The sequence below is a fragment of the Scatophagus argus genome, chromosome 3 (assembly GCF_020382885.2).
Source record: "Scatophagus argus isolate fScaArg1 chromosome 3, fScaArg1.pri, whole genome shotgun sequence".
Taxonomy (NCBI): domain Eukaryota; kingdom Metazoa; phylum Chordata; class Actinopteri; family Scatophagidae; genus Scatophagus; species Scatophagus argus.
In genome coordinates, this window is record NC_058495.1 from 1,475,134 (window position 1) to 1,502,861 (window position 27,728).

Genomic DNA, 27,728 nt, shown 5'->3' on the forward strand with positions numbered 1-27,728 from the left:
CCTGAAACAGTCAGGTCCACCCAGGGAGACCTCAGCTCATCCACCTGCACGCCGCTCCCCAGGTAAACACTTCATTCTTCTTTATTACGCCTTTGGGACTAGATTAATGCAAAGTTGTATGGAATCATTTAAATCTTCTTTTGTCCGAAATGTGCCTTATGCTCACATGAAGAGTTGTGTAACTGATGTTTAAAATCGAACCACTACAGATAAGAAACTAACTGTGGACACGAAGTCTGTTTGTGGAAGTTATATTTTTTTCAAAAGAAGATTAGCCCACCAAACTAAAACTCTTCTTTGTTGTTTTGATGTTTGGAATCATTAGAAACAGATGAAACTATCTTCAGTAGGAGCTGTAACGTTCAGAACTTTAGAAACAAACAAATAAATGTTTCACTCACTAAATTCCGTGAATAAAATGTGAAACTGTAAGCCTGCACTTCAGTTTGTTTGTTTGTTTTTTTTAAATTAAATTTACTTGGAATCATGTGGTTTAGCATATAAAGATTCCAGTCAAAATACAAAGTGGTTGTGAAATATCCTGTCGTTTTTTACATAATCAGAATGTAATAAAATGAAAAATGTGACAGTGACTTTCTGTCATGAATTTCACACTTTGCCAGATCACTTTTAGGATGTCTGCTCCCTAATTTTGCTGCATTTCAGCAACTAATTTTGGAGCTCATTAGCCTTTGAAGCAAGATTATAAAATGACCCAGTTTTTTGTCCTGTCAGGGAATCAGCTGCTAAACTGTTCCCTCAACAGACACTAGGAGGGAAGTCTGGGAAGATTAACTAACCACTTCTATTTACCTCCCTAATCCTCTGCCTTTTGAGTCCTGTGTAACTGATAGGTACAAATGGGCTTTACCCTGTGAGGACTGACCTCAGTCATGGACATGCTGCTGTTTATGTAATCAGAGCTCAAGGGGAAGGTGGTGTTGAACAGCTAAAGGTTAGGACCAGGAAAGGACTTATGACTCCCCCCACCCCCCTTGGCTTTGTTTATCGGGTGTGTTTGACCATTGTGTGGTTGATAACTGATTGGTCACCACTAGCAGTTATTTTCATGATTGATTATTTTTAAAACAATGTTTAAATTAAAAGTAAGAAAACGAGAGGATGAGACAGATAAATCTGCTTCTTATCTATTTATCAGTTGTCCAACCAAATTTCTGATTCTGCTTTTTTTTCTTTTTTCCGTACTGCACATTTCCTTCAAAGAATCACGTGCCTCGGATGTGACACAGAGGTTGAGTTGAGTTGAGACTAGAGTTTAATATTTTCATATTTGAGGGACAGAGACATGTTAAATTACACCTTTGTCAAAATGCTAAACTGGCTTCCTATTTATTTATTTCTTTTTCTCAGAATGTTTAGTTTTATATATTGTCTCTTAGCCTATATATTCTATTTTTACTTAGCTTATATTTCTATTTTTTTATTCAACTTTTCATTTCATATTATTTATTTTTTTTTATTATTTCATATTTTTTCTATTGCTCCCGGGACCTGAGTCCTAATTTCGTACCATAAGCATGTAAATGTGAACTGGTATGACAATAAAAGTTCCTTGATCCTTGATCCTTGAAAAGAAATGTGATACCAATCAACTTAAAATCACTGCAAGTTAAATCAACACTGTTGGCTTTCCACCCACAACCCTGACGGGTTATGAATGAATGAATGTCGGCTTTCCATTCATGTGATTGCATCTGATTTCTGATTGTTTTTTAACCTATTAAAAAAAAAGAAATGTAAGTAATTCATGTCATCTGTGCCTCAGGAGTCTACGGCAACGTCAGAGCCAAGATGGGGCGGAAGGAGATCATCTGTAGCTGGAAGAAAAGCATCAGTAACATCAAGGATGTGTTTGACTTCAAGGGGAAAATGGGCTCGTAAGTACTGCTGATGACAATAAAGACAGATGAGAAAGAAATGTGAGCATGTTACCTGAAGAGGAGGAGGACGAGTCCCGCAAGTGTCGACATTCACTAGCAGTTGAATGCAGCTTGCAAATCTTTTAGTTACTTTGACATTAAATTGAACAATGCTGCAAATTGCAAAAAAAAGTCACTCTTAAAGGCGGTTAGTGAAAAATGTTCTGTGGCCCGTTGAACAGATTTGCAGAAAACTTCATTTGAACAGTTGTGATTTGATTTGAGCACATGGTGGGAAAGTGTGGTCACATTTGCAAGAAATCAGGTCGAGCCAAGGAGAGCGACGGCTTACTTTTTTCCCCACAAGCCTGTGATAGGAAAGTGTATTCATGCTGACTGTGATGTCGGTCAGTTAGCTCAGCTAGCCGTGCTGCTATAGCCCATTTTCATACACATGTGCTGGCCAAGTACCAACAGGGACACAGGAGAGAAACCAAAGTTTAAACACAGATTCTGTTAGAAGCTACAAAGGCACGGAGAGATGAACACAGAGACAGTAAATAAAATGAACTATCATCAAGAATGGGACACACGTCTTTATTACAGTAAGATTAAATTATTTTGCCCAAGTTCAGAGGGCTGTGACCAGGGTGGTATGAGGATAATCCCGTTCACCACCTCCCTATAAGCTTGTTTATCAATGGAGCCTCTTACACACTGTGGATAATCTATTCACAGCTGAACCTGCTAGGGAACGGCTTTACATTGATAACCTGTTGCTAGTGCACCTGCCACTAGTGCAACTCAGTCAATCATATAAAGATCACGATCACAGCTTTGCAGCAAAACAAACAGCTTTTTTGACACCTATGCCTGTGTGACTCCTAAGTTTCAGTAGTAATACCAATTTATGCTTTGCCAGCACTTTAGTTGACTGAGTATATAACATATAGAGTATATAACATAATATGTCTATACAAAAAGCTTTTATTTTTTTATTTGAAGAGACACTCTACTGATTTTACATGTCACAGTCAGTTGACCAGTCATGAGAGACTTGACTCGGCCGGTGAACACAGATGTATAATGTCTTCAGACATGGCATGGACGGGAAGGAACAAACCACACTAAGTAATGAAAATCAGGAAAGTCAGCATTGCACAAACCAGTATTAATAAGTGATTATATGTGACCTGTAGTTAAAAAGCACTGGCATAGTCCTTAAATTAAGTTTGATCATTGAATATAGTAAACTGTATTTCTCTTCGGCCCCTGCCAGAAAGTATTTAGGCTTACATACAGTTGTGTCATTGGTCAGTAGCAAATGGTTGTCAGCTATAGGTGGTGCTCCAACAGAGCTGTCTTGCTGTTTCAAAGCTGCTTAAAGCTCTCCGTCCTGGACTGGCTGTGAATGAGTCAGGCCCATGAGCCCATGTGTGTGTGCGAGTGTGTGTGCTTCTTGAGCAGTGACGTCAGAACAGCAGTGCGGGAACATCCTAGCACCACTTCGTTATTGGATTAGGAGTCTGACTGACTATATTGGTGTATGAGTGAACTGAATGTATGTGAAGGGGGATTGTATAAGCAGGTGCAGGTGTGTGTGTGCGCAGACATGAGGTAGAAATGGGTCTGAGTCAACACACCTGTATTATGGGCTGCCATGATGATGATGATTTAGACTGACAGACTAACTGAGCTTTTTGGAATTGTGAATGAAACCTGAGGATTTGAGGTGTGTGACAGTTAAAAAGCGAGGAAGAGAGAGGTAGATGGGTGTTGCCAAAAAGACTGTGCTCAGCAACTTTCAGGCAGCAGATTGAGAGCACCTGTGTGCATCTGCTTTTTTGAAGCCTGTTCAAAGCCTGAGTTGTTTATTTGGGAAGTGCAGTGCAGAAACACCACAAGAATGACTAAATTATTTAAGTGCCAGATATGAACACCTAATATGAAAAACACCACAGTAAATGAATGTTGAGCACATTTGAACAAAACACAATTAGTGCTTAGAAGCACCTATGCAGACAAATTAACTGAAGCAAGAGACACCACAGCAATCAGCACCTAAGATGGAAGCAAAATATAACAAGGGACGGTCAAATCATAAACATTGCTACTGAAAAATCCAAGAAAGACACACAAAAAGTGAAATGTTCAGGTATTACTGGGCAAATAGATCTTCAGTGTCAGACAATTTAAGCTAACATTAGCATTTAACCATTAGCAAATAGTCCTGTTTAATGCCAACACTGCACATTGGTCAGCTAATTTGCTGTTTAAGATTAGCTTGTTCGATGATGGGATTTTGTGTTTGTCACGTAAGTTAGAGCAGCAACCTTTTATTGATTAAAAAAAATAGCATGGGTTTTAGGGGCACAAAATTAACCAAAATCAAACACGTACACTAACAACAAAAGAAAGGTTTATGTGTTCAGTTTTATAACATAGGCTTCAACAGACTGACATCACCTAGACTTCATTTAACATCAAACAGGTTGCACTTTTTAGATAACTTATAGTATACTTTGTGTTAATGCTAAAAGTAAAGTCTTGACCAAAGAAACATGAAAAAATGTCCTCAGTTGTTGACTCTGTTTCAAAGGCTTCAAATTTAATAACACACACATCAAGGGTAATTAGTCATTTTCTGTTGAGAAGTATTTGCAAATAACTGTCCATTAGCCTTAAAACACTCATATCTCTGTCTTGACGTAAAGAGATGCTGAACCAGGACAACAACTAGTGCGTTTAACCGGAATGATAGTGAAGGAATGCAACCAACAAAGAAAAATGATTGTGTCATTTATAGTTTAATATGAGAATTTCTGCAGACTGATTTCCCTTCAAACTCTGCACTGTGACGGACACACTTACTTTTATATATACAATGTATATATTGTTTCACACATGTAAATACCTGTATTTTTAGATTTTTAACACATGTAAATACCTGTATTTTTAGATTTATACGTATCTTCTTTTTGTTTATCCTATTTTTATACTTTTCACTTTTCTTTTTTGGTTGGGAAAACTGCAAGTGCAATGTCTGTACGAAAAAGAATTTTCCTTCAGGGATAAATAAAGGAATTTTGATTCTGATTAACCAACACTTCATTTTATGTGTCCCTCTCTGTATTTGTGCAGTGGCTCTTTTTCGGAGGTTTTTATGGTGAGAGAGAAGAATACGGGAAAGCTATATGCCCTGAAATGCCTGAAGAAAAAACATCTTGCTAATAGCAACCTGGAGAATGAAATCCAAGTACTGAGAAGGTAAAACACACACACACACACATACATACATACATGCATATGCTAGTTTTCATTGTGTTCTGCTCCATATGAAGTCAATACTTCTTTCCTTTGCCAGTAAAGAACCCATTCTGGCGGCTTCACTCTTTGTTCTTCTAACTGGATAACTGAGTCATCTGTCTGGATCTTTTGGTTCTTTGAGCACTTTCACATAATTACAGTGTTGATGTAATTGTGATATTAGGTGAGAAAATGCAAGTTATTGAGAACTGATCTCCTGATCTGTTTTGTTCATCTGAATGAGTGAATATGACAGTAATACAAAAGTGCTTTGAGTGGTCGGTTTGACTAGAAAAGTGCTGTATAAGTACAGTCCTTTTACCATTTGATTACCACAGTTTATTCATCATAACGAAGGGTTAACCATACTTGATAAAACACGCAACAAAATGAAAGTTTGTTCACTGAAAAAGAACCAAACCAAATTTAGTTTGAGAAACTGTGAGCAAAAAGACATAAAGTCAGCTCACGCAAAACTGAAATTTCAGTCACTGTGTACTCACGCCCATGCTGATGAAAGTCAGGTGAAGTTTCATCCAGAACAAATGACACGCATAACAAAGCAGAAACACATAAAACAAGGTCACATGGTCAGCACTCAGCCAATTGTATAAATGTTGATCAGGGTTTAATTTCAGTACTCCAGTTTCCTTTATTTAATAATAAGAGAGCAGCAGTAGACAAGATAACTTAATTTATGATTCACAAATACCCAAACTGTTTTCAAAGAAACAAATAATCTTAGATGATTTTAGCCTCATAATAGCATGTTAGTCTGAATTAGTTAAGCCAAATTTGAAGTACAGGCCTGTAACAACATTTTAAACAGATAATAGATGCCACTTAAGACAGTGATGCCTCAACTTTTTTGTTACTATTTCAGGATAAAGCACGAGAACGTGGTGGGACTTGAGGATTTCTATGAAAGTCGAACACATTATTACCTGGTCATGCAACTGTAAGTGGACTCAGCATCATGCAGAACAATACTGATAATAAACGTCTCACATTTTATTCCATACTATCTTGACAGATCTTCAGTTTATTTATATAGTGCCAATTCAAAACAAAAGTTATCTCATGACACTTTCCAATTAGAGCAGGTCTAGACCAAACTCTTCAATTAAATTGTAAAATAGAGAGAGCCCAACATTCCCCCTTGAGCAAGCAAGGCAAGGAAAAACTGCCTTATGGAAGGCAGAAACCTCGGAGCAGACCCCGGCTCAAGATGGGCGGCCATCTGCCTTGACCGGTTGGGTTGAGAGAGAGAGAGAGAGAGAGAGAGAGAGAGAGAGAGAGAGCAGGAGAGAGAAAGAGATAGACAGACAAAGAGAGAGAGGGAGAGGGGGGTGGGGTGTGAGAGAAGGAGCACACAAGCAGAGATGCATAGCAGCAGTAATAATACTAGAAATATTGGAACTGTAGATAATGATAATGAAGTATACAGAAGATACTACGGCGATTATGATAGCAGTATTAGTAACAGTAATAATGGTAGTAGCTGTACAGAGTAGTAACAGAATTAAAATAGATACAGACAGAACCTGAAGTTCCATGTTTTTTATGGCTTGCCATCCTATCAGAAGAGTTTCTAAATATTTTTGCATCATTTCAAGTACACATCAACACATACAGAAACTTCATTTAAATTTTAAAACCTGGTTCAGAGAAGTTTTTTTTTGTCCAAGTGGCAGGTCAAAGGGATTGAACAAGGCAATAAGATTCCTGGAAATATAGAAACACTGATGATTTCCTTTGTGTATTTGTGTGTGTGCAGGGTGTCAGGCGGAGAGCTGTTTGATCACATTTTAGACAAGGGGGTTTACACAGAAAGAGATGCCAGCAAAGTGATCAAACAAGTCCTGCAGGCTGTCAGCTACCTGCATGAAAACAGCATAGTACACAGGGACCTTAAGGTAAGACACACACTTATACACACACTCATCACTGGAATGGTTCGACGAATAACCGCGACAGATGAAATATATCATGACGGTCATAATCCTATTGGTGAATCGAGATGAAAAAGGTGAAGCCAAAGCAGTAGCACCTTAAACGTTCTTTCCAACAGCAGGGGGACTCCTCAAGATTCAAAAAGAAGTCTGATAGTATGTAAGCTTATGAGAAAATGACACGGCTTCTCACATTTTGTCAAACATGGTTCCATTTAGAGCGAAATAGATCAGAAAGCGGGGTTAGGATGTGGCTAACTTAATCCAACATATCCGATCAGGATGGAGAGTTAGCAGGTGGCGATGATTATAACGCACACTCAAGCCTACAAAAAAGCTGTCCACAAAGCAGCGGTTGACCTTTTTCTCTTTCCTCTCTCTCTCTTTTCGTCTCTCTGTGTCTCTGAGCAGCCTGAGAACCTGCTGTACTATAACACAGATGAGAACGCTAAGATCATGGTCAGTGATTTTGGCCTGTCTAAGACCCTGGATCATGGTGTGATGTCCACAGCCTGTGGTACACCAGGATATGTTGGTGAGTTATTGTGGAGGGACATACATATTCACAGAGTTAAATTACTATCAACTGTTATTTATATTGTGCATCTGTGGCACAAAGAAAATTCATCGTCATAAGAGGAAGCATTTAAGTTCCATTAAACAGTGCGCATCGAATAGCTGAGAAAGTCAAAGAGTAGTTAATCAGTTTTCAAAAAAGAGAAAGAAAAAGTCAGTTCAGGCATCCATATTTGTTGTGTTTGTAATCAGAGGGAGTGTTTTTAAACATGTTATCAGTATTTCATTTTTTTAATATTACAGTTATTGTCATTACCAGTATATCACAACACATCTACATGTTTTATGTTAAAATGTATCAAATACTTAATTGATAAAAGATAAAAGGGCTTTATTGTCAGTCATATTTAATTTCCATTAGGACTGCTGTGTCACTGGAGTTGAAATGATTCATGATATCATCTGTGACATAAAAATTTTAATACAGTGTGATTTTCATGGAGGGGACAGAGAATAAGATAATCCAGACAAATTCATGTAAGTTTCCAGAAAACATTGAACTTTATGGGATTATAGCAGTTTTGTCATAAACTCAAGTGTTTAGGTTAACAGCTGAAATACCAGTAACATAAATATTAGGGGTCATTAATGACAAACGTAATCCACTTTGAACAGCGGTTGTTCTTGCTCTGTTACCTGCATGAGAATCACTAGTGTATGTCATTCTACAGCCCCTGAGGTTTTGGCCCAGAAACCCTACAGCAAAGCAGTGGACTGCTGGTCCATTGGAGTTATCACTTACATCCTGTGAGTTCTGTTCTGCAACAATAACATAGTGCACATTGTATGTGTTCATGCACAAGCAGACCGGAGAAGTAAGAGGATTTGTTGTCTCTGGAGCTATTATTTGAGAATTTATTTTCAGTTAAATGTCTCCTTGATCATTTGTGGGTACTGTGTTATGGCCAGAGGATATTCTGTAAATATTTAATACTTGAAAAATTCTATTTTTTTCCATCAGTTTGGTTTGTGGAATTGTATAATGCAATGCCCATGAGCCCCAGAGATCTGAAATCTAAACATAATGTCTCTTTGTTGCAGGCTTTGCGGCTACCCTCCATTCTTTGAAGAAAATGAGACCCGTCTGTTTTCAAAGATCATGAGAGCCGAGTACGCCTTTCATTCACCCTTCTGGGATGACATCTCTGAATCAGGTGTGAATTACAGCAGAAAATATTTCACATTCCACTACTTTAAAAATGTTTCGAGATCCAATCTGACTGCACATTCTCCTTTGGAGTTTAATATTGTTTATACACTGACATTCAGTGATCCAAATATCAGGTCGGACCTGAGCCAGGATTAATTCAATTCAATTCAGTTCAGTTGATTTATATAGCGCCAATTCACAACAAAAGTTATCTCATGACACTTTCCAATCAGAGCAGGTCTAGACCAAACTCTTTAATTAAATTTTGTAATAAAGAGAACCCAACTCTTGACGACAATGGGGAGCTAAAACTGCCCTTTAGAAGGCAGAAACCTCAGAGCAGACCCCGCTCCTAGCTGTAGTCATAGTAGTGATAGATAAATTAAAATAAATTATGACTAAACAGTAGTAATCTGACTGCTACATATAGAGCACATGGTAAAGTGCTCCTCTTACTATTATTATTATTAAAGAGACTATAATGAATATTTATACAACAACAAGATTCTGAGCATTGCCATTGGGGTTTAATGTCTGACTAACTACTTTTCTGTTTGTTCTGTTATAGTTTAAGTTTCATAAAGATGTATCACCCTATTCCACTAGTTCTGCTGCTGTGGCTGTTTCATGAAAGTGATGAAAGTCTTGTTATCGCTATGTTTAACCTTAGTGTTAGCTAAGGAGAGAGTAGGACCCGTTTATATATGGTTAGAGCTTAACCCAATATAGATCTGCATACCTGCTCACATCATCTCCTGAGGACAGCTGTAGTGGTTTGACCTGTTTGGATTAGGTCATATATGATTACTGTAGATACTTAATGGACAAGGACAGTTCTTGCCTGCCTGAGGGATTAATTTGACCTTTTTTCCTGAACAGAAATGTACAAACAAAAAACAAAAAAACAAAAAAACACTTACCTGACTTTAAAACGTGAACATACTGATGAAGAGAAAATGTTACAAGGCTAACATATAATGAGAGACATATGAGGTGTCCATTATCAGCATTTGATGGACTCCGCAGAGGCATTCACATCAGCCTCTACTTGATATCAGATGATCTTTTATGTGATGGCTACAGAATAAGTTCAGAGAGGCAGCATAGACTGATGTAGTTTGTGTGTTACAGTCGCCATCCTGTGGTGAGGATGAGGAACTGAAGAACTATGCTCAGTCCTGATATTCAGATTTTCTAAATATATCTGTTTACCTGCCTACAATTTCTGGGTTAAGTTTTAAATTAAAATTGAAAGTTGAGTTATGTCACAGTTGCATCTCGCATTTCCCCTTTGGGGATCAATAAAGGATTATCTTACATGACAGTAGCAGTAAAATAAAAGTTATATAATGGAAACACACACTGATCAGTCACAACATTAACACCACTGACAGGCGAAGTGAATAACGTTAATCGATGCAGACTACTACAATGCAGTTCTTGATGGTAACCTGGGGTTCAGGAAGTCATGTGGATGTTCTTTGACATACACACCTAAACGCTACAGACCAAATATACCCCCCTCATGGAAATGTCCCTCAGTGTACCTCAGTGTAAACTCCCCAGTTCCCAACCTGATTGACAATGTGTGGGATGCACCAAAATAAGCTGAATCCACCCTACTGCTAGTTAGGCCCTTCCACTTGGAGGCCCCAGCCTCAAGGCACAGGACCCAAAGGACCCAACATTCTGATCCTGGTGACTGCAGAATACCCCCAGAGGTCCTGTGTCCCTCCCCCTGACAGGTCACAGATGTTTTGGCAGCACAAAGGGGACCTAGAAAATATTAAGCGGGTGGTATAAATGTTCTGGCTGATCAGTGTATGTAATGTCACTGGATGTGACCAAATGTTTAATATTGTACGCAGCAAAATTCTAACGGCTGTCCATGCCTTGTCTCAACAGCCAAAGACTTTATCCGGAATATGATGGAGAAAAACCCCACAAAACGCTTCCTCACTGAGCAGGCACTCAGACACCCCTGGTTAGTCCTTTCTCTTTCTCTCTCTCTCTCTCTCTCTCTCTCTCTCTCTCTCTCTCTCTCTCTCACACACACACACACATTTTTTTTGTTTTTGTTTTGCAAATTCACTGTCACTGACTTGATTAAAGGATTGCTGGAAATGCAGCTAAGGACCTCGACATTCATCAGTCTGTCTGTGAACAGATGGAGAGAAACTTTGCCAAATCCAAATGGAAGGTACGTGACAATTATTGGACTACTTTATTTGTCAAATACATTGCTTTTTGTTTATTTATAGTTTATTTACTTATTTATTTATTTTACCATTGTGCTGTAAACTAATCACACAAATACAAATATAAAACAAAAACAATTTTATGTAGCCATACTTATGGAGCATATGGAACATACTGAGCATGTTAACAGTGACAAAGAGGATTATGCTGCAATGGTGGTTAAGCAAATGTTTATAGACATTATAATGTTTTTTACACTATGACAACTTGTCACCGTTATTGCACCCATCATCAATTCAGACTCACCAGACCTGCTGTTCTCTATAAGGAAAAAATGTTACAGCCTGTCTGGGGAAAGCATTTTATATTAAGACCATCAGTCAATCATTAAAAGCTAAAATGAACTAAGAAAACTATGTAACCTTAGGAATAAGGTCGGGAATAACCCTACAATGTCAAGTGGAAACAAACCAAGCACTCTAAAGGTCTTAGCAATGTGCCACAATTCTGTCAGTGTGAAAGCTTTTTTTAGCCTGTCGCTAAGAAGGCTCTAAGAATGTTTTTAGCCCAGGACTAAATGCAACAGGAAAAGGCCTGTGTGTCAAAAGCTGTAGATGCTATATTTACATTAGACATGTCTAATCATATCATTACAAAGCTTACAAACTGTACCAGTATACTTGATGTCAAGTAAAGATGTGTATTGTGATGTGTAGCACCATTATGATCCTCTTTCTTTGTGTGCACAATTCCAACAGCAAGCCTTCAATGCAGCCTCTGTAGTCCACCACATGAAGAAACTGCAGTTATCCCACAGTGAGCCCTCCCCCTCACCCCTCTCCATGCCCCACATCATAGTACAGTCCTCCTCCCAGAATGACCTTGAGATGCTGGGGCCCTGCCACGATGAGGGTGATGCCCTCGACCCAAATGGGAATCCCGTTCATGCTGTGGACAGAGATGTCCATCCACCTCTGAGAGCCAGTCACAGTGAGCCTGGCAATGTCCTCACAGTTGATGACACAAGAGAGGTCAATAATTTCCATTCAGAGAGAGACACTTCTTTCAGGCCAACCAAGAGGTAAGGGCTGCTGCCTTGTTCCAGCCACTAGAAAATTAGGCATGTTTTGAAGAGTAGGAAAAAAGGTTGATGCAGTACTGTAGTAATATGGATAGAGAAAGCTGGTAGAGGTCAAAGTAGCTTTCACATTATGTCCAAGAGATTTCTTTGCCATTTCAGTTGTTTTAAGTCTTTTTAACTTAACTGACTAACTGACCCTCCGTAAAAAAATAACTCTTAGAAAAGATACCAAATTGTATAATTTAAATGAAATGAAACTTTGAACCACTTAACTATTCCACATTGTCCCAGATCTTTGTTTTCTTTGGACATAAGAATATCAGTATCATGTACGTAAAGAGCCATGGTGACACCTAGTGTATGATTTCACTAATCAGCAAACAGTTTACAAGCATTAGCTTTTGGTAAACTGGATAATCGGCTGAGGAGCATCCGGAGCAAGACCACCAGGCTCAGGAACAGCTTCTTCCCCGAAGCTGTCAGACTGCTGAACTCCAGCCATGTCCTGTAGTCCCCCCCCATACCCATACACACACACACACACACCCCTGACCCCTGCACTACAAACACTTTAACCTACAAGTGAAATATTCACAAGTGCAATACTAAGGACTCACAAGTGCAATATTAAGGACTACTTTCTGGACTACCTCATACTGCACACACCTGCACATGCATACTTAGGCTGCTATATGTTAAAACCGGCTTCTTATTTAAGGTTAGCTTATTTAAATGTTTAGTTTTATATTCTTTTATATTCTATTTTCTGTTTAGCTTATATTCGATGTCGTACTTTATATTTTTATATTCGCACTTTATATTTTTATATTTTTTTATATTTTATAGTCACTTACTGCTCCCGGGACCTGAGTCCTAATTTTGTACCATAAACATGTGAATGTGAGCTGGTATGACAATAAAGTTCCTTGAATCCTAATCCGTCAAGCAAGATTTAATATCTATTTGTTTTGAAAGTTTTTTAAGTAAAAATCCAAGACTTTTTTCATTATGTGCAATGATATCATCCATTGCTTCCAAAATGATTACTAATGTTGACATAGAGGTGAAATAATTTTTATGAGAACTGTACTGACAAATTATTTATATATATATATATATATATATATATATATGTCACTGACTTGATTAAACAATATATATATATCGTACTGTTGAACTGTTTTTTCAGTATGTATACAATTATAGGAAACACCTTTTTCCTCCAGAGAAAGTTGGCTGTTGATCTTATCACTTGTGATTTTGTCTTTGTCGTTGAGTTATTCTAATGAATCCTGATTGTGTGATGTGTTGCAGTCTGGATGCTATGGCTCAGAGGAAGGACCTGCCACTTCAGTCTGGAGTGTGTTCAGTCATGTGAATGGCTGTCCAGTCTGAGATAAATCTCATGCAGGTAAAGAGCCATCTCTGTCTGTCAGAATGTAGATTCAATTCAGTTCAATTCAGTTTATTTATATCGCGCCAATTCAAAACAAAAGTTATCTCATGACACTTTCCAATTAGAGCAGGTCTAGACCAAACTCTTTAATTAAATTGTAAATAGAGAGAACCCAACATTCCCCCTTGAGCAAGCACTTGGTGGCAGTGGTGAGGAAAAACTGCCTTTTAGAAGGCAGAAACCTCGGAGCAGACCCCAGCTCAAGATGGACGGCCATCTGCCTTGACCGGTTGGGTTGAGAGAGAGAGAGAGAGAGAGAGAGAGAGAGAGAGAGACAGACAAGGAGAGAGAGGGAGAGGGGGGTGGGGCATGAGAGAAGGAGCACACAATGTAGATGCCAGCTATACAGATTACGGACTCAAACTAACCTGTAACTGACAATTCATTTAACTCTTTCTTTTTCCAGATTGTCTCTTTACTTGATGGTACTCAGTGACATCCATCTTGGCGTGAAGGTGTCGATACGCCTGCTGCCCAGCTTTTTCATGCCTGTTCTGGTCCGTGCTTCAGAAAACACATTCCATCAACAGACACACACAGTATCTACAGTGTACACAGACTCTTTGTGGGCAATGGACACCACAGTGAAACAGACACAGGCAGAAATTCATCATTTTGAATTCATGCAAAATGCTGTTAAGTTGATGACATTTATTTTCTCAAAACTATTATATATTGTATGTTACTGTCAATGAGTTACTAAATGTCATCCATTGTAAATGTATTTATTTTTAATAGATTTAGCTGGCATATGCAATGTGAAAGCTAATATGATTGTTTGGAGTTTGTTTGAGACTGACATGGCTGTACCTTTACCTCTAATGGCTTCTCAGTTTTTATAAAGCTGTTAAGCTTTTTCAGGCTCTAGAACCAACTAGAGTCATGGTTTATATCTTATATAACTTACTTTATTTTCACCGTTTGAAGGAATGTTCCTTTGACTGTAGTGTTGGGACTGTTGCAGGTTTATGGATGATATTGTTTTTGTTTTGTTTTTTTCATTTTTGGATTAGAAATCTACAAAGATGATGGTTGGAAAATTGTCATTTTATTAATGAGATAAACTTTATTTTATGGTGGAGTCCCTGACACACTGCTGGGTGTTTGCTGTGTTTTCTGTAGCATGTACACAAGCTGCTCTCTTGTCAAACAGCTGAACTCATGAAGTGCCACAAGCTGATGTAAAGACACTGTCAGCACTTCTGTCATGGATGCTTCTGAATTCACAAATGTAGTGACGTACACATACATATTTTTTGTATTATTTTCGCAATAAATATGTAGTAACTTTTATTTGAATACTGTGGATTCTGCAAAAAACAGCAGATGCAAACCAGACAAATAGATAATGTAACAATCACTTTCTCTCCAGTTCTTACAAAGCCAAATACAATACATAACAAATAAGTTGGCTAAGTGTTGCTCTGTCATGGTTGTAGCCTTTTGCAAGATAAATGATGAAAACTCTTAATATCACAATGTTTTTGACCAAATATTGACTGATGTATCCATAGAATGTAGTAATAACAGAAGCTACAGTACCATCAACACATGTCTTTAATTCTCAGTGTATTCCAGGAGTTATTCTGTGATAAGCAGCAGTCATTTACATCTCCCTTAACTCTCCTTCTGTCTCATTCATCCCCAGATAATAATTCCCTACATTGCTTACAGTTCTTTTACAGATAGTGATGAGGTGTGATGTTATTGCAGTGTTTCACAGATCTGCAGGAATTTTTCTAAAATAAAGTCAAGATTTTTTTTCTGACAGTGGAGGGTATGAATGGCGTGCAGGGCTGTCGTAACAGCAGCTGGGGATGAAGACTTTCAGCCCTGGCAGGTCCTGAGGTCGTGAGCTTTCTTTCGAAGTTGTGCCAAGAGGTCTTTAAGCTTTGCATCCAGTCCTTCAAGCTTTGTTGACTTGCGAAGGATTTCATCCTGCAGCCCGCTGAGGGACTCTCCTTTACCTGGAGCAAGATAAGAGTACAGGGAGTGATAATTCAGCATTCTGCAGCTGGATGTAACATATCATAGTGTCTAACTCAGGCACAACTTCTTTGAATTTGTGTATCAGAAAACCAAGAATTTAAAAATTTAAGAACAAAAGTTTGTGTCTGTGGGTTTGTGAGTTTGTGGGTTTTAGTGTTCCTGCCAGAAATGAGGGCCAAGAGAACAAAAACAAAACATTTAGACCATGTTGTAGCATATATTTGGAACAAACACCTACCTTTGAATGAATAACAGCAAACATAACTGAACAAATTAAATTAAAAAAAATCCAATAATTTCTTTTTCTCCAGGTTTACTGTCTGCTAAATTACAGAAAGCTGTTCTGTCAGCCACCCCCCTCCAAGTAGACTACTTATAACCTCTGAGAATCTGAGGGCAAAAAAAGTCTAAGATACGCATTGCAGAGTCACCACTAGGAGTAGCCCAGAAAGTCCTCCGTCCTCACAGAACTTGATTTGAAGCTTTTCTTTTTGCCACACACTGACTTGCGTTGTGTGTAGTATTACCTTCCAGAGCCTTCATCATGTCTTCAGTGGTGTTGGCAAGAATTCCAGCATTACGCTGCAGCTTCGCCAGACGTTCCTCCAATGGCTCTGCCTCTCCACCTGAGCCACTGGATGGAGCCTTGTCTTTAAGACGACCAAGCTCCTTCTCCAAAGACAACAGGTCCTACAGACATATTTGTATTAGCACATTTATGAAGACATCTGCAGACTTATGCATTCCAAATTTAACTCACGCCTTTAAAAAGCAACTTTAACAAGGTTCCCACACATTTCAGCACATGCTTTTCCAGGACATTTTCATTTACTTATTCCAAATGCAGACATTTCCTGCTGAAATGCACTGTGAAAGGGCCATGATGTATGTCCTTTGAATTAGAAACATAACTCCCCATTAAAATGTTTCAGCCAATTTTAGTCTTTGTAGTCATTTTTTGATGAATACAGGAGACTAAGTTCTCGTGGCAACAAAACAGCAGTTCACGACACAGGCGACTGCTGGTAGCTATACTCTTCGCCATTATCACAAGTACTGATTTTAAAGCAACCACTCATAAAAGTAAATATTCATATTTCAAACTCTCTCTCTCTCTCTCAACCCAACCGGTCAAGGCAGATGGCCGCCCATCTTGAGCCGGGGTCTGCTCCGAGGTTTCTGCCTTCTAAAAGGCAGTTTTTCCTCGCCACTGTCGCCAAGTGTTTGCTCAAGGGGGAGTGTTGGGGTCTCTGTATTACAATTTAATTAAAGAGTTTGGACCTGCTAGACCTGCTCTAATTGGAAAGCATCATGAGATAACTTTTGTTGTGAATTGGCGCTTTATAAATAAACTGAATTGAACAGCTACAGCAGATCCCTCACCTCACTGGCAGAAGATGCTTCATCCACAGCATTATCTGCGTTTTCCAGTGCATCCTGGGCCTGCTGGTCACCATTCCGCAGCAGGTCTTTTAGCTCTTCCAGCTGAGGTTTCATCGGTTTTATCAATGTCGATACATCATCCAGAGCCTTCTCCACTGGTCTCAGCTGGTCTTTGGCCTGCATTGAGAGAAACACTCTGAAACTAAAGTTATGTTTCACAAGCAACTTTGATAAGAATCACAGTGCCACCATGTCATCCACTGTTTGATGTATCCATGCTTCCTACCTTGGTCAGGATGTTGTTCAGGTTGTCTGTGAGATCCATGCTGTCCTGCAGTTTGTCCTCCAGATCAGAGAGGGAGCCTTCCACCGAGCCGAAGCCTGCCAACAACCCGTCCACATCAGCCTTTACTCCCACTGCTGTGTCCCTGTCAATGTGCAACCAGAGAAAAAATCTTTGACATCAGTGTGACATTATCACCACTTCAAAGACATAACAGTGCACTCATACTTTTCGTCAGGAGGAGGAGACAAAGGCTGAAGATGCGTTTTTAGATTTAGACTCGATATCTATTTCTGTGAGACTAAAGTGCACCTAAATGAAGCCTTCTGGCATTAAGAATAATTTTGGATTAAATGTGAAAATTGAGATTTTCAAAATGGGACATGGAAGTATAATTGTGATCATTCTGGACTTGTTATTCTGAACATAGCCTTACCAAAAGCAGAAATTCTCTAGCAGAGAATATGCCAAGCTGATAACTGTATGAGAAAACATCATAAGTGTATAACAGTAATCTGGTCCTGGAGTGTGGAGGCTCACCTGGCATCCTGGGCTTCCTGCAGCAACTTCCTTGCTGTGTCCAGCTGTGGTTCGGCCTCGTTCAGCACCGCCGTGCTGTCTGGAAGGTTGGCTGCCAGATTCTTTAGCTCCTCCAGTTTCCTCTTCAGAGCAGCCAGGCTGAGAGGCAGTTTGGCGTTCAGGATCCAGTCACTCACCTCTTGGATCTGGGTCAGATTGGAAGATGGGTCTGGGCAGACAGACAGGAAATGTTGAAGACAAAATGGTCATTATTACTGAAATCAAGTGATCTTCCCTTTCATGTATCAGTAAAACTTACCCGACAGGAAGTCTTTAAGGTCTTTTACAACGTCACGTGTCTCCTTTAAGTCTTGCTCCAGCTCATCTCTGGCCTGCTTCATCTTACTGGACAGCTTCTCTGTTGACTGTCTCACCTGGTTGGTTTTCTCCTGTGTTTCCTGGAGCTATGAAATGATTTAAGAAAGAAATATTATTTAATTTATTTATTATTTAATATTATTAATATTATTTAAAAATCTAAAAATGTTTATGCTTTTGTGATGTGCCTGTGGAAATAACAGAAGTGGCATTTACACATCGGAGCGTGTGTGTGTGTTCACCTTCTCTGCAGCCTCTGTGATCTTCCCAGAGAGGGCGTCCAGTTGGTTTTTCACATCCTTAGCGTCAGTGTCAGCCCTCTTACCCAGAGGCAGGGCACCCACACACTTTTCCCCCTTTTTACAAGGTGGGGTTTCCTTTGGTGGGCATAACTCTCCACCCTCACACTGGAGAGGGGTGCAGGGCTCTAAGCGTACACTGCCACACACCTGAAAAAGCACAGTAATGATTTACAGAGAAAATATAGAAGCTATGGCTTAACAAAACACACATTAGGCATTAAGGGTTGAGACAGTTCTCATTTAAGTGGATCAAACATGCAGACATTGATCGCTTGAAACCGACTGAGAATATTAATCCTCCCCTGACGATGAACCCTTTAGAACACATTATAATGAACTTAAGGGACCATATTCATGCTCTGAAAGGCATGCACTCTTTTTTGCACTCTTTTCCCAATGGCCTTTCCTTTAGTGCCACACTGTACAAACTGAGCATTTTCTAAAGAGAAGGAAAATTAAAGGTGGCACACAGCTAAAAAAGAAACTCACAAAGCAAAAGAAACTTGCACCCTGGTATAATACAGAGGTTCGCAAATTAAAGCAAAATGTGCAAAAGCTTGAGAGGAAATGGCGTTCCTCCAAACTTATTGAATCTCGCTCAATCTGGCAAGACAGTCTTAGATTATATAGGAAGGCCCTACGGACTGCCAGAGCAGCCTATTACTCCAAATTAATTGAGGATAACAAGCATAATCCCAGGTTTCTCTTCAGCACTGTAGCCAGGCTGACAGAGAGCCATAGTGCTACCCTTAGCAGCAATGACTTTATGAACTTTTTTAACGACAAGATCTTAAACATTAGAGACAAAATTCAGCACCTACTGACCTCAGCTGATCCTGATGTAACATCAAACATTAGTGTCTTAGAACCAACAGTAGAAACAGATAATCATCTTGACTGCTTTTCACCTATCGATCCCCATCAGCTATACTCACTCGCATATTCATCCAAGCCAACAACATGCCTCTTAGACCCCATCCCTACCAACCTTCTCAAAGAAGCTTTACCATTACTTAGCACCTGTCTATTAGACATGATTAATCTGTCCCTGATAACAGGCTATGTACCCCAGTCCTTTAAAGTAGCTGTAGTCAAACCTCTCCTTAAAAAACACACACTTAATCCAGAGGTTTTAAGCAACTATAGACCAATATCTAATCTTCCATTTCTTTCCAAGATCCTTGAAAGAACAGTCACCCATCAGTTATATGACTTTCTTCAAAATAATAACTTATATCAATCTGGCTTTAGAGCTCATCATAGCACAGAAACAGCATTGGTCAAAGTCACAAATGACCTCCTCCTGGCATCAGACAAGGGATTTATCTCTGTCCTTGTACTGTTAGACCTTAGTGCTGCATTTGACACCATTGACCACTCTATATTACTGCACAGATTGGAACACCTAATTGGCATCAAAGGAACTGCATTAAGCTGGTTTCAGTCTTATTTATCAGAGCGATTTCAATTTGTTCATGTTCATGATACATCGTCCACACTCTCAAAAGTTAGTCATGGAGTTCCCCAAGGTTCTGTCCTTGGGCCAATATTATTCAGCCTGTATATGCTCCCCATTGGTGATATTATTAGGAAACACTCCATACATTTTCATTGTTATGCGGATGACACACAATTGTACTTATCAATGAAACCAGATGAAACAAATCAGCTAGTCAAGCTTAAGGCATGTCTTAAAGACATAAAAAACTGGATGACCAGCAACTTCCTACTTCTAAATTCAGACAAAACTGAAGTTATTGTTCTCGGCCCCGAACACCTTAGAAACAAATTATGCAGTGATATTGCATTGCCAGATGGCTTAGCTGTGGCCTCAAGCTCCACTGTAAGAAATTTAGGAGTTATCTTTGACCAGGACATGTCTTTTAACTCACACATAGCGAATATTTCAAAGACTGCATTCTTTCACCTCCGCAATATTGCAAAGATTAGGCACATCCTGAGTCAGAAAGATGCAGAAAAATTAGTCCATGCATTCATTACCTCTAGACTGGATTACTGTAACTCCATTCTATCAGGCTGCCCCAGTAAATCCATAAAGACTCTCCAGCTAATCCAGAACGCTGCAGCATGACTATTGACAAGAACCAGCATGAGAGACCATATTTCTCCTGTTCTGGCTTCTCTACATTGGCTACCTGTAAAATTCAGGATAGATTTTAAAATTCTCCTCCTCACTTATAAAGCCCTGAACAGTCAGGCACCATCCTATCTTAAAGAGTTAATAGTACCCTATTATCCCACCATAGCTTTGCAATCCCGAAATGCAGGGCTACTTGTGGTTCCTAGAGTCCTCAAAAGTAGATTGGGAACCAGAGCCTTTAGTTATCAAGCTCCTCTACTATGGAACCATCTTCTGGTTTCAGTCCGGGAGGCAGACACCCTCTCTATATTTAAGAGTAGACTAAAAACTTTCCTCTTTGGTAAAGCTTATAGTTAGGGCTGGCCTAGGCCGGCCCCTAGTTATGCTGCTATAGGCTTAGACTACCAGGGGCCCTCCCATGACGCACTGAGCTCTTTCTTCCTCTCCCTCTCCCTCTGCACACATTCATGTCCCATTAATGCATATTACTAACTCAATTTCTTCCCTGGAGTCCTTGTGCTTTCGTGTCCCGCAGATTCCTATCAATCGTGGTTGGACCTCCTGCTGCGGTCCTGCGGTTGTCCCGCTCGAAACCTACTGCGATTACTACTGTTTAGTCATAATCTGATTTAATTCTGTTACAACTCAGTACAGCTACTACCATTATTGTTACTTCTATTGTTATCAAAATCACCATAATACCTTCTGTATACTTCATTGTCATTATCATTATCTACATTTCCGATACTTCTGGTATTATTACTGCTGCTATGCATCTCTGCTTGTGTGCTCCTTCTCTCACACCCCACCCCCTCTGCCTCTCTCCCATACCTCCGTCATGTGTAATACCAGGTGACAAAACATGGTTCCATAGTAGAGGAGCTTGATAACTAAAGGCTCTGGTTCCCAATCTACTTTTGAGGACTCTAGGAACCACAAGTAGCCCTGCATTTTGGGAACACAAAGTTCTGGTGGGATAATAGGCTACTATTAACTCTTTAAGATAGGATGGTGCCTGACTGTTCAGGGATTTATAAGTGAGGAGGAGAATTTTAAAATCTATCCTGAATTTTACAGGTAGCCAATGTAGAGAAGCCAGAACAGGAGAATTATGATCTCTCATGTTGGTTCTTGTCAGTAGTCGTGCTGCAGCGTTCTGGATTAGCTGGAGAGTCTTTATGGGTGGAATGTTGGGCTCTCTCTATGTACAATTTAAATAAAGAGTTTGGTCTAGACCTGCTCAAATTGGAAAGTGTCATGAGATAACTTTTGTTGTGAATTGGCGCTATATAAATAAACTGAATTGAGTTGAATTGAAATTGAATAGATACAGACAAAGATGTGAACAGATAAACAGATTGATCTGCACCACATCATGTTGATGAAATTAAGCCTGGTAGTTACTGACCTGTTTGGCAGCAGGAGTGAGGTCCGGTCGGGAGGCCAAGTTCTGGTTCAGTTTGTCCAGATCTCTGGTGTTGGTTGGCTGTACTTGGTTTTGTAGGTCCATAGCCTCTTTTCTGACATCAGCTGACTCCTTCACTGTGTTTCCACTGGCATCCACTTTCTTAGCTGCATCTGTAGACTCATCATAGGCGTTCTTGATGGCAGAAAACGCTCCTGAAAAGAAAGAATTCAACATATATTCATGCTGTCACAGACTGTCTGAGAAACAAAAGTTGGTGTTGATGTTGAGATGTTTCAGTCATTCTGCCCAAACTGATGTTAAGTATGTAAGTAAGCATTTTTCAAGTTTTACTAGAAGAATTAAATTTGTAGTGGCACTGGCAACAATTTTTGTTGCTTTTTAATGTTGTTTAGAGCCACTAACAACTGCAGTCAATGTTCCATACACTGTGTTTCAGACCTGCATTGTTGGAACTCATGGAGTTGTCTATGGAATCTTTCTTGGCTTTGTACTCCACAGTGAGGCGGTCCAGCAGAGCACGTAGTCTGTCCAGTTCTGAGTCCAGACCAGGAGTTCTCTCTAGTGGTGAAAGGCCATTGTTAATCTCATCCACCTGGTCCCTATGAGACAAAAACAAAAGCTGTTCAGTGAGTTTCAATCCAAGAGAACAGGGCACGGCATGGTGGTGTCGGGTCCAGGCCCTTCAGTGTGGAGTTTGCATGTTCTCCCTGTGCCTGAGAGGGTTTTCTCCAGGTACATCCCAAAAACATGCACATTAGGTTAATTGGCGACTCTACAGGTCTGAGTGTGTGTGATTGTCCATCTCTGTGTGTCCAGGGTGTACCCTGCCTCTCGTCCGAATAGTGTGAAAAAATAATAACATTCTGGGAGGTCAGAAAACACTTTGACAGCAGTGATCGAAAAGCTAGGAAGAGTTGATTACTGTTTTTTAGTGGTTTGCTTTTAGTGTTTGATTTAAAAAAAAAAAACTCTTTCCTGAGTCCCTCACCTGAGCTTGTTCAGTTGGGAAAGAGCATCATCAGTCTGTCTGGCTATACTTGGAGGAAGGGAGATGGAATTTCGGATCAGGTTTAATCTGGCCTCCAGGGCACGGATTCGAGGACCAAAGTTTCCAAGATCACCAGCGCCTCCTGGGCGAGAAGGTAACCTGGGGGAGAGTCTCTCCAGAGATAAGCTGAGGTTCTGTCTCTGGGCACCCAGCGAGAAGAAGCAGGAGGGACATATCTCGCAGGCTGGGAAGGAGTCACAGTGTCCATAGCTGCAGGTGTCACAGCGGGCCCCAGTGACACCTGGCCGACACAAACAGGCTCCTGTCTGTTTGTCACAAACTTCTGGAAGGGTTCCTTCAGTGTCACACCGGCATGCTGGAGAGGAACAGAGAAGATCAGAAGACAGCCTCAGGTGAACACTCACTTCAGGTATACAGAAATCTTTTCTGGCTTTAGTACAGCATAAAAAAATACTAATTATCAAATTAAAATCCTTGAAATGGCACCCATTTCTTACAGAATGTATGAATATGCAAACAATTCTTATTTCACAAGCTTAACTGCTGAACACAAGATGTCTCCTATTTCGCTTTAGCTTTAAGTCTTCTCTCAGTGTTAGTGTACTGGAGGCTTGTGTGTGCTGAATTTTGGAACAGTGTAGGTCAAACATGCATCGTCCTAAACAAGAATAACTTATAATTTGAATTTTCAGACACATTTTGTGCATTTGTGTTTAAGTGTATGTTCATTAGAATACTCATGAAGAGGCCCACCTTAGAACTGACTGAAGCTACCATGTGGACCTACAGCTGCAGGCTTGAGTCGTGTTTTAGTGACAGTATTGACCCGAGTATTCTGGTATAAACGGACTCAATGGTTCTGTTGTGATGTTACGTGCTTTAAACTTGATTCAGACAGACAAACTACACTACCTCCGTCATGTGCGTTTTGACTACATCTCAACAATAAATGGAGTAGTCACAGAGGGCTGACTCACGTTTGCAGCCTAAGAGAGGGTCTCCATATGTGTTGTCTTGGCACTCAGTACATGTTCGGCCTCCGAAGCTTGGTCTGCATTGGCACTGGCCTGTCACCTGGAAAGAAGGAAACAGCTGCTTTTAGCGTCATTACTCTTAAAGACATTCTACTTTCATACCAATGATCCAGCAGCAACACAATCAAATATCTCATTCATCGACATTTATCTATATGTTTTATTAATATTCTGATAGATAGATAGATAGATAGATAGATAGATAGATACTGAAGATACTGATATAGGACTAGGAAATATTTCTGTGTACCATTTACTAGAATTTACAGACCACTGGCATTTTATTGAATGTTTTAGTTTTGTTGATAGAACATAGTTACATTGTGGGAAATGCCTGCTGTCTTTTCCCAACAATTTTAGAGCTGCAATAATTGCTCAATTAAGGGCGATATGAAGGGGATGATGGGCCTTTGTACTCTATAGAGTAGTGTCACCTTCACGATGAAAATGAAAATTGCTTCCACTGGGCCGTCGCAAAACAAAAAACAAACAATTGGACAACTTGACGTGGGTGGATAGAGCTCATACCTGGTCACATGTATCACTGTATGACCTGGTGGGGTCGCAGCTGCAGGGTTCGCAGCGTCCTGACAGGAATGGTTTCCAGTAGCCTTTTGAACACACGTCACAGGTGAGGCCATGGAAATGGGGACGACAGGGACACTGGCCGGTCACTAGATCACATACATCTGACAGGGACCCATCGGGGGAACAGGAACATTCTGGATGGCAGGGGCAACATCAGCATTAGGAAGAAACAATGGACATTTGGATCAGATTTGTATGCAGAAACTGTCATAGTACAAAAAGGGTTTCAGTGAAGGCACAGAAAATTCTAAGTCACAAAATTTTTTTCTAAATGTTTTTCTGTTTTTTGTCCATTATTGTTCATGAACATGTAGTGAGTACATTTCCCTGACCAAGCTGGTTAACAGTTAACTGAAAACAGAGGGAGTTGATAAAAGAAGACAGTGCTTTTATTAAGTGTTATATAAAAGTATGTTAGATCACTCACTGGAGCAGCCCAGAGGGTTGGAGGCACTTAGGCCATAGTAGCCTCTCTTACACCGGTCACAGCGGGTACCTTCAACATTCACTTTACACTGACATGAGCCTGTGCTGTCGTCACACCGCCCCCCATCCATTGTTCCCTCGGCACTGCAAATACAGCCTGCCAGCAACAAGGACAACACAAACATAAGCCACTCATCAAAGTTTGCATCCACACAAAAATAGATGCTTCATCCTGCGTATTACTGCCAGATTCTGATGTGCTGCATTTGGTACGCTGAGGTGAGAACTTCATTTTAACTTTATTTTTACCAATGAACCACTTACGTATGCAGGCATCAGGACGGTCCATTTGGCTACGGGGGTTTGGCTGGTAGCCTGGGGCACACTGGTCACACTTTGGCCCAGTGGTGTGGTGCATGCAACCCTCACACACACCTCCACTCCTCCGCCCACTGGCCTCGTACACGGCCTGGTCAAAACGACAGCGCTGGGCGTGGTTGTTACAGTCACAGCCTGAGGAGAGAGGAAATAACAATAGTAAATTCAATTTAAAACACCTCCTGTGCATCAAAAATACACTTTACATACAAAAAACAAAGAGCAAACAACCTATAAAAATGTAACTCAAATATCAGAACATTGTGGGTCAGTCTTGTCCCGCAAAACAAAACAGTCTGGGATATCTTTATTTATATACATTTATTTGTATAATTCTTCATTTGATTTGAGGTGTGGACAAATTGTCTTTTGAAAACAAAATATTGGCAGGCCATCCATGGTAGACCATTTCTGTTAGTTATTTTACGGCAAGAGCGGGTAATACATTTCTTTTGAAATGGAGGAGGGGTCAGGTATAAACATGTACTACACTGATGGCATTTGGAGAGGTATTATTACATTGATTAAGTATTTTTACCTCAGAATAAAATATATTCTGTGTGTATTTTGCTTGACTTGACATCTAGCTGAGCCTTTCACACTCAGCTGTGGCACTTGCCTTGAGAAACCTGGGTATCGTTACAAAACTGCATCCATGTTTTTCTACAGTCTATGGTGAGCCATGACATCATCATGGCCACCCTTGTGTACAGACATGTGTAGCAGGTATGGCTGATGTCTTACGTTGGCAGGTATGAGTGTAGCCCTCCTCCGCAGCTCTCCAGGGCAGATCGTTGTAGAGATCAGCACAGCGCTCACAGTTCACACCTGCTGTGTTGTGCTGGCAGTCACACTGGGGATTCACCTGGAAATTGAAAGAGAGAAAAGGTTAATGAAGAGATGTTTAATGAAAATTCTGCTTTTGACTCTGTGAATCTGTGGTGATGAGGGCTACTTTGTTACTTTGAAAAGCTATCCCAGCACACATTTTAAAAATGAAATTCATCTCGATTATACATCAACAACAACAACCTATGTCAGAAGTAGGTAGAAGTAAGACGTTGGAACAACATCGTTACAGAAATAGCATGTTGTCTTTGTGCCAGATCTGAACATGCATGAGGATCAATGTCAGCAGTGGCCAGAAAGTTTTTATCGACTCAAGCAGCTAGCCATAGGGCCTGAATAGACTTGTTTCATTTATACTGAGGGTACCCATACATTGTTTTCAGCATCACACTGTTCAGCAAAATTTCTTGTAAAAAGAAACCCTGATTCTAACAGATTTGTGGTAAATTTTGAGCCATTCTGAGCCATCATTGTAGCTACTAGACTGAAAATAATACTGGCATTCTGTAATGTCCTCTTGTTTGCTGTCATCCTGATGGTACAATGATAAGGTCAATATCAGTCTCATATCTGAGGGTCCAGTATAGGCATGCTGTACTGTAGGTTGAGGATGTGTTTAGCCAAACTTTGGAAAAGAAATAGAAGCAGGAGAACACAGCTATATACAACAAAAAAATGTCCTACAGTCATTTTTTTCTCCAAAAAACCTCCAAATCCTCAAACAGCTGCATATGTTGGGCTCTCTGTATTACAATTTAATTAAAGAGTTTGGTCTAGACCTGCTCTAATTGGAAAGTGTCACAAGATAACTTTTGTTGTGAATTGGCGCTATATAAATAAACTGAATTGGAATGGAATTGGATACCTGTATGCTGTTGGACAGTGGGTTGTTGTAGGTCTCTGGCAGGCATCGGTTGGCATGTCCATGACACATACAGCTGCCCATCACCCTCATCTCCTTGAGGGCATAGAATCTACTGAGAGCCCTTCCTGGCAGACGTGGCACATCGCCAAGCCCTGTCAGCCTCACCCTCAGCCCCGTTAACCCAGACACATCTGTGGATCAGATAGCTGTCAGTCAGTGGACTACAGCCCTTTACCCTGACCTGTACTGCATCAGCCACGATTTAGGAACAAATGCATGACAGACAGAAACTTACCTTCAATTTTCCGGCTGTTAGGAGCTGGCACATAAGCATACTGACGCAAAGGACTGAATTGGACCTGGAGAAGATTTATAAAAGGAGCAGATTAACTTGAACTCAGTTGGCCATGTGTTCTGCTTGCAAGCAGTGAAAACATTTTTTATGCAGCAAGAATGTACTTAAATGTAAACCTCTCGGGCACCTCAGAATATGTATCACTCAAGAGAAACGTGAAGAAAATGAAAAAACGAAATAAGCTGCTGATTGTCTGTCCTTCAGCCATATAATAATAAAAACTGTTTGCCTTGCAAATAG

General features: G+C 40.1%; 2 protein-coding genes across 4 annotated transcripts in view; one reads left to right on the top strand and one right to left on the bottom strand.

Moving 5' to 3' along the window:
• On the top strand, positions 1–15,242 carry LOC124054344 (calcium/calmodulin-dependent protein kinase type 1D-like). Its single transcript, XM_046380224.1, has 13 exons — positions 1–62; positions 1,787–1,898; positions 5,022–5,147; positions 6,070–6,144; positions 6,964–7,102; positions 7,550–7,673; positions 8,386–8,461; positions 8,756–8,868; positions 10,770–10,848; positions 10,977–11,064; positions 11,822–12,144; positions 13,459–13,555; positions 14,007–15,242. The coding sequence occupies exons 2-12, from the start codon at positions 1,813–1,815 to the stop codon at positions 13,520–13,522; spliced, it is 1,293 nt and encodes a 430-aa protein (XP_046236180.1). The 5' UTR covers positions 1–62; positions 1,787–1,812; the 3' UTR covers positions 13,523–13,555; positions 14,007–15,242.
• Positions 15,140–27,728, bottom strand: part of LOC124054325 (laminin subunit beta-3-like) — a 21,460-nt gene continuing 8,871 nt past the window's right edge. For all 3 annotated transcript variants that reach the window (XM_046380200.1, XM_046380207.1, XM_046380212.1), the window contains 17 exons: positions 27,429–27,492; positions 27,134–27,324; positions 26,164–26,284; positions 25,366–25,554; positions 25,043–25,198; positions 24,556–24,749; positions 23,971–24,067; positions 22,973–23,348; positions 22,423–22,583; positions 21,964–22,175; positions 18,395–18,601; positions 18,094–18,238; positions 17,796–18,003; positions 17,259–17,400; positions 16,973–17,149; positions 16,117–16,279; positions 15,140–15,567 (listed from right to left, as the gene is read on the bottom strand). In XM_046380200.1, the coding sequence (XP_046236156.1) occupies positions 15,428–15,567; positions 16,117–16,279; positions 16,973–17,149; positions 17,259–17,400; positions 17,796–18,003; positions 18,094–18,238; positions 18,395–18,601; positions 21,964–22,175; positions 22,423–22,583; positions 22,973–23,348; positions 23,971–24,067; positions 24,556–24,749; positions 25,043–25,198; positions 25,366–25,554; positions 26,164–26,284; positions 27,134–27,324; positions 27,429–27,492 (2,943 nt within the window). In that variant the 3' untranslated portion in view covers positions 15,140–15,427. The remainder of the gene's footprint in view (positions 15,568–16,116; positions 16,280–16,972; positions 17,150–17,258; positions 17,401–17,795; positions 18,004–18,093; positions 18,239–18,394; positions 18,602–21,963; positions 22,176–22,422; positions 22,584–22,972; positions 23,349–23,970; positions 24,068–24,555; positions 24,750–25,042; positions 25,199–25,365; positions 25,555–26,163; positions 26,285–27,133; positions 27,325–27,428; positions 27,493–27,728) is intronic.

What these genes read in the sequence shown, in the direction of transcription:
- LOC124054344 (XM_046380224.1), top strand. Translation starts at nt 1,813, where the DNA reads ATGGGGCGGAAGGAGATCATCTGTAGCTGGAAGAAAAGCATCAGTAAC. An exon ending in GAAATCCAAGTACTGAGAAG is followed by an intron (nt 5,148 to 6,069) that starts GTAAAACACACA and finishes TTACTATTTCAG; the next exon opens with GATAAAGCACGAGAACGTGG. An exon ending in CAGGCACTCAGACACCCCTG is followed by an intron (nt 10,849 to 10,976) that starts GTTAGTCCTTTC and finishes ACTTGATTAAAG; the next exon opens with GATTGCTGGAAATGCAGCTA.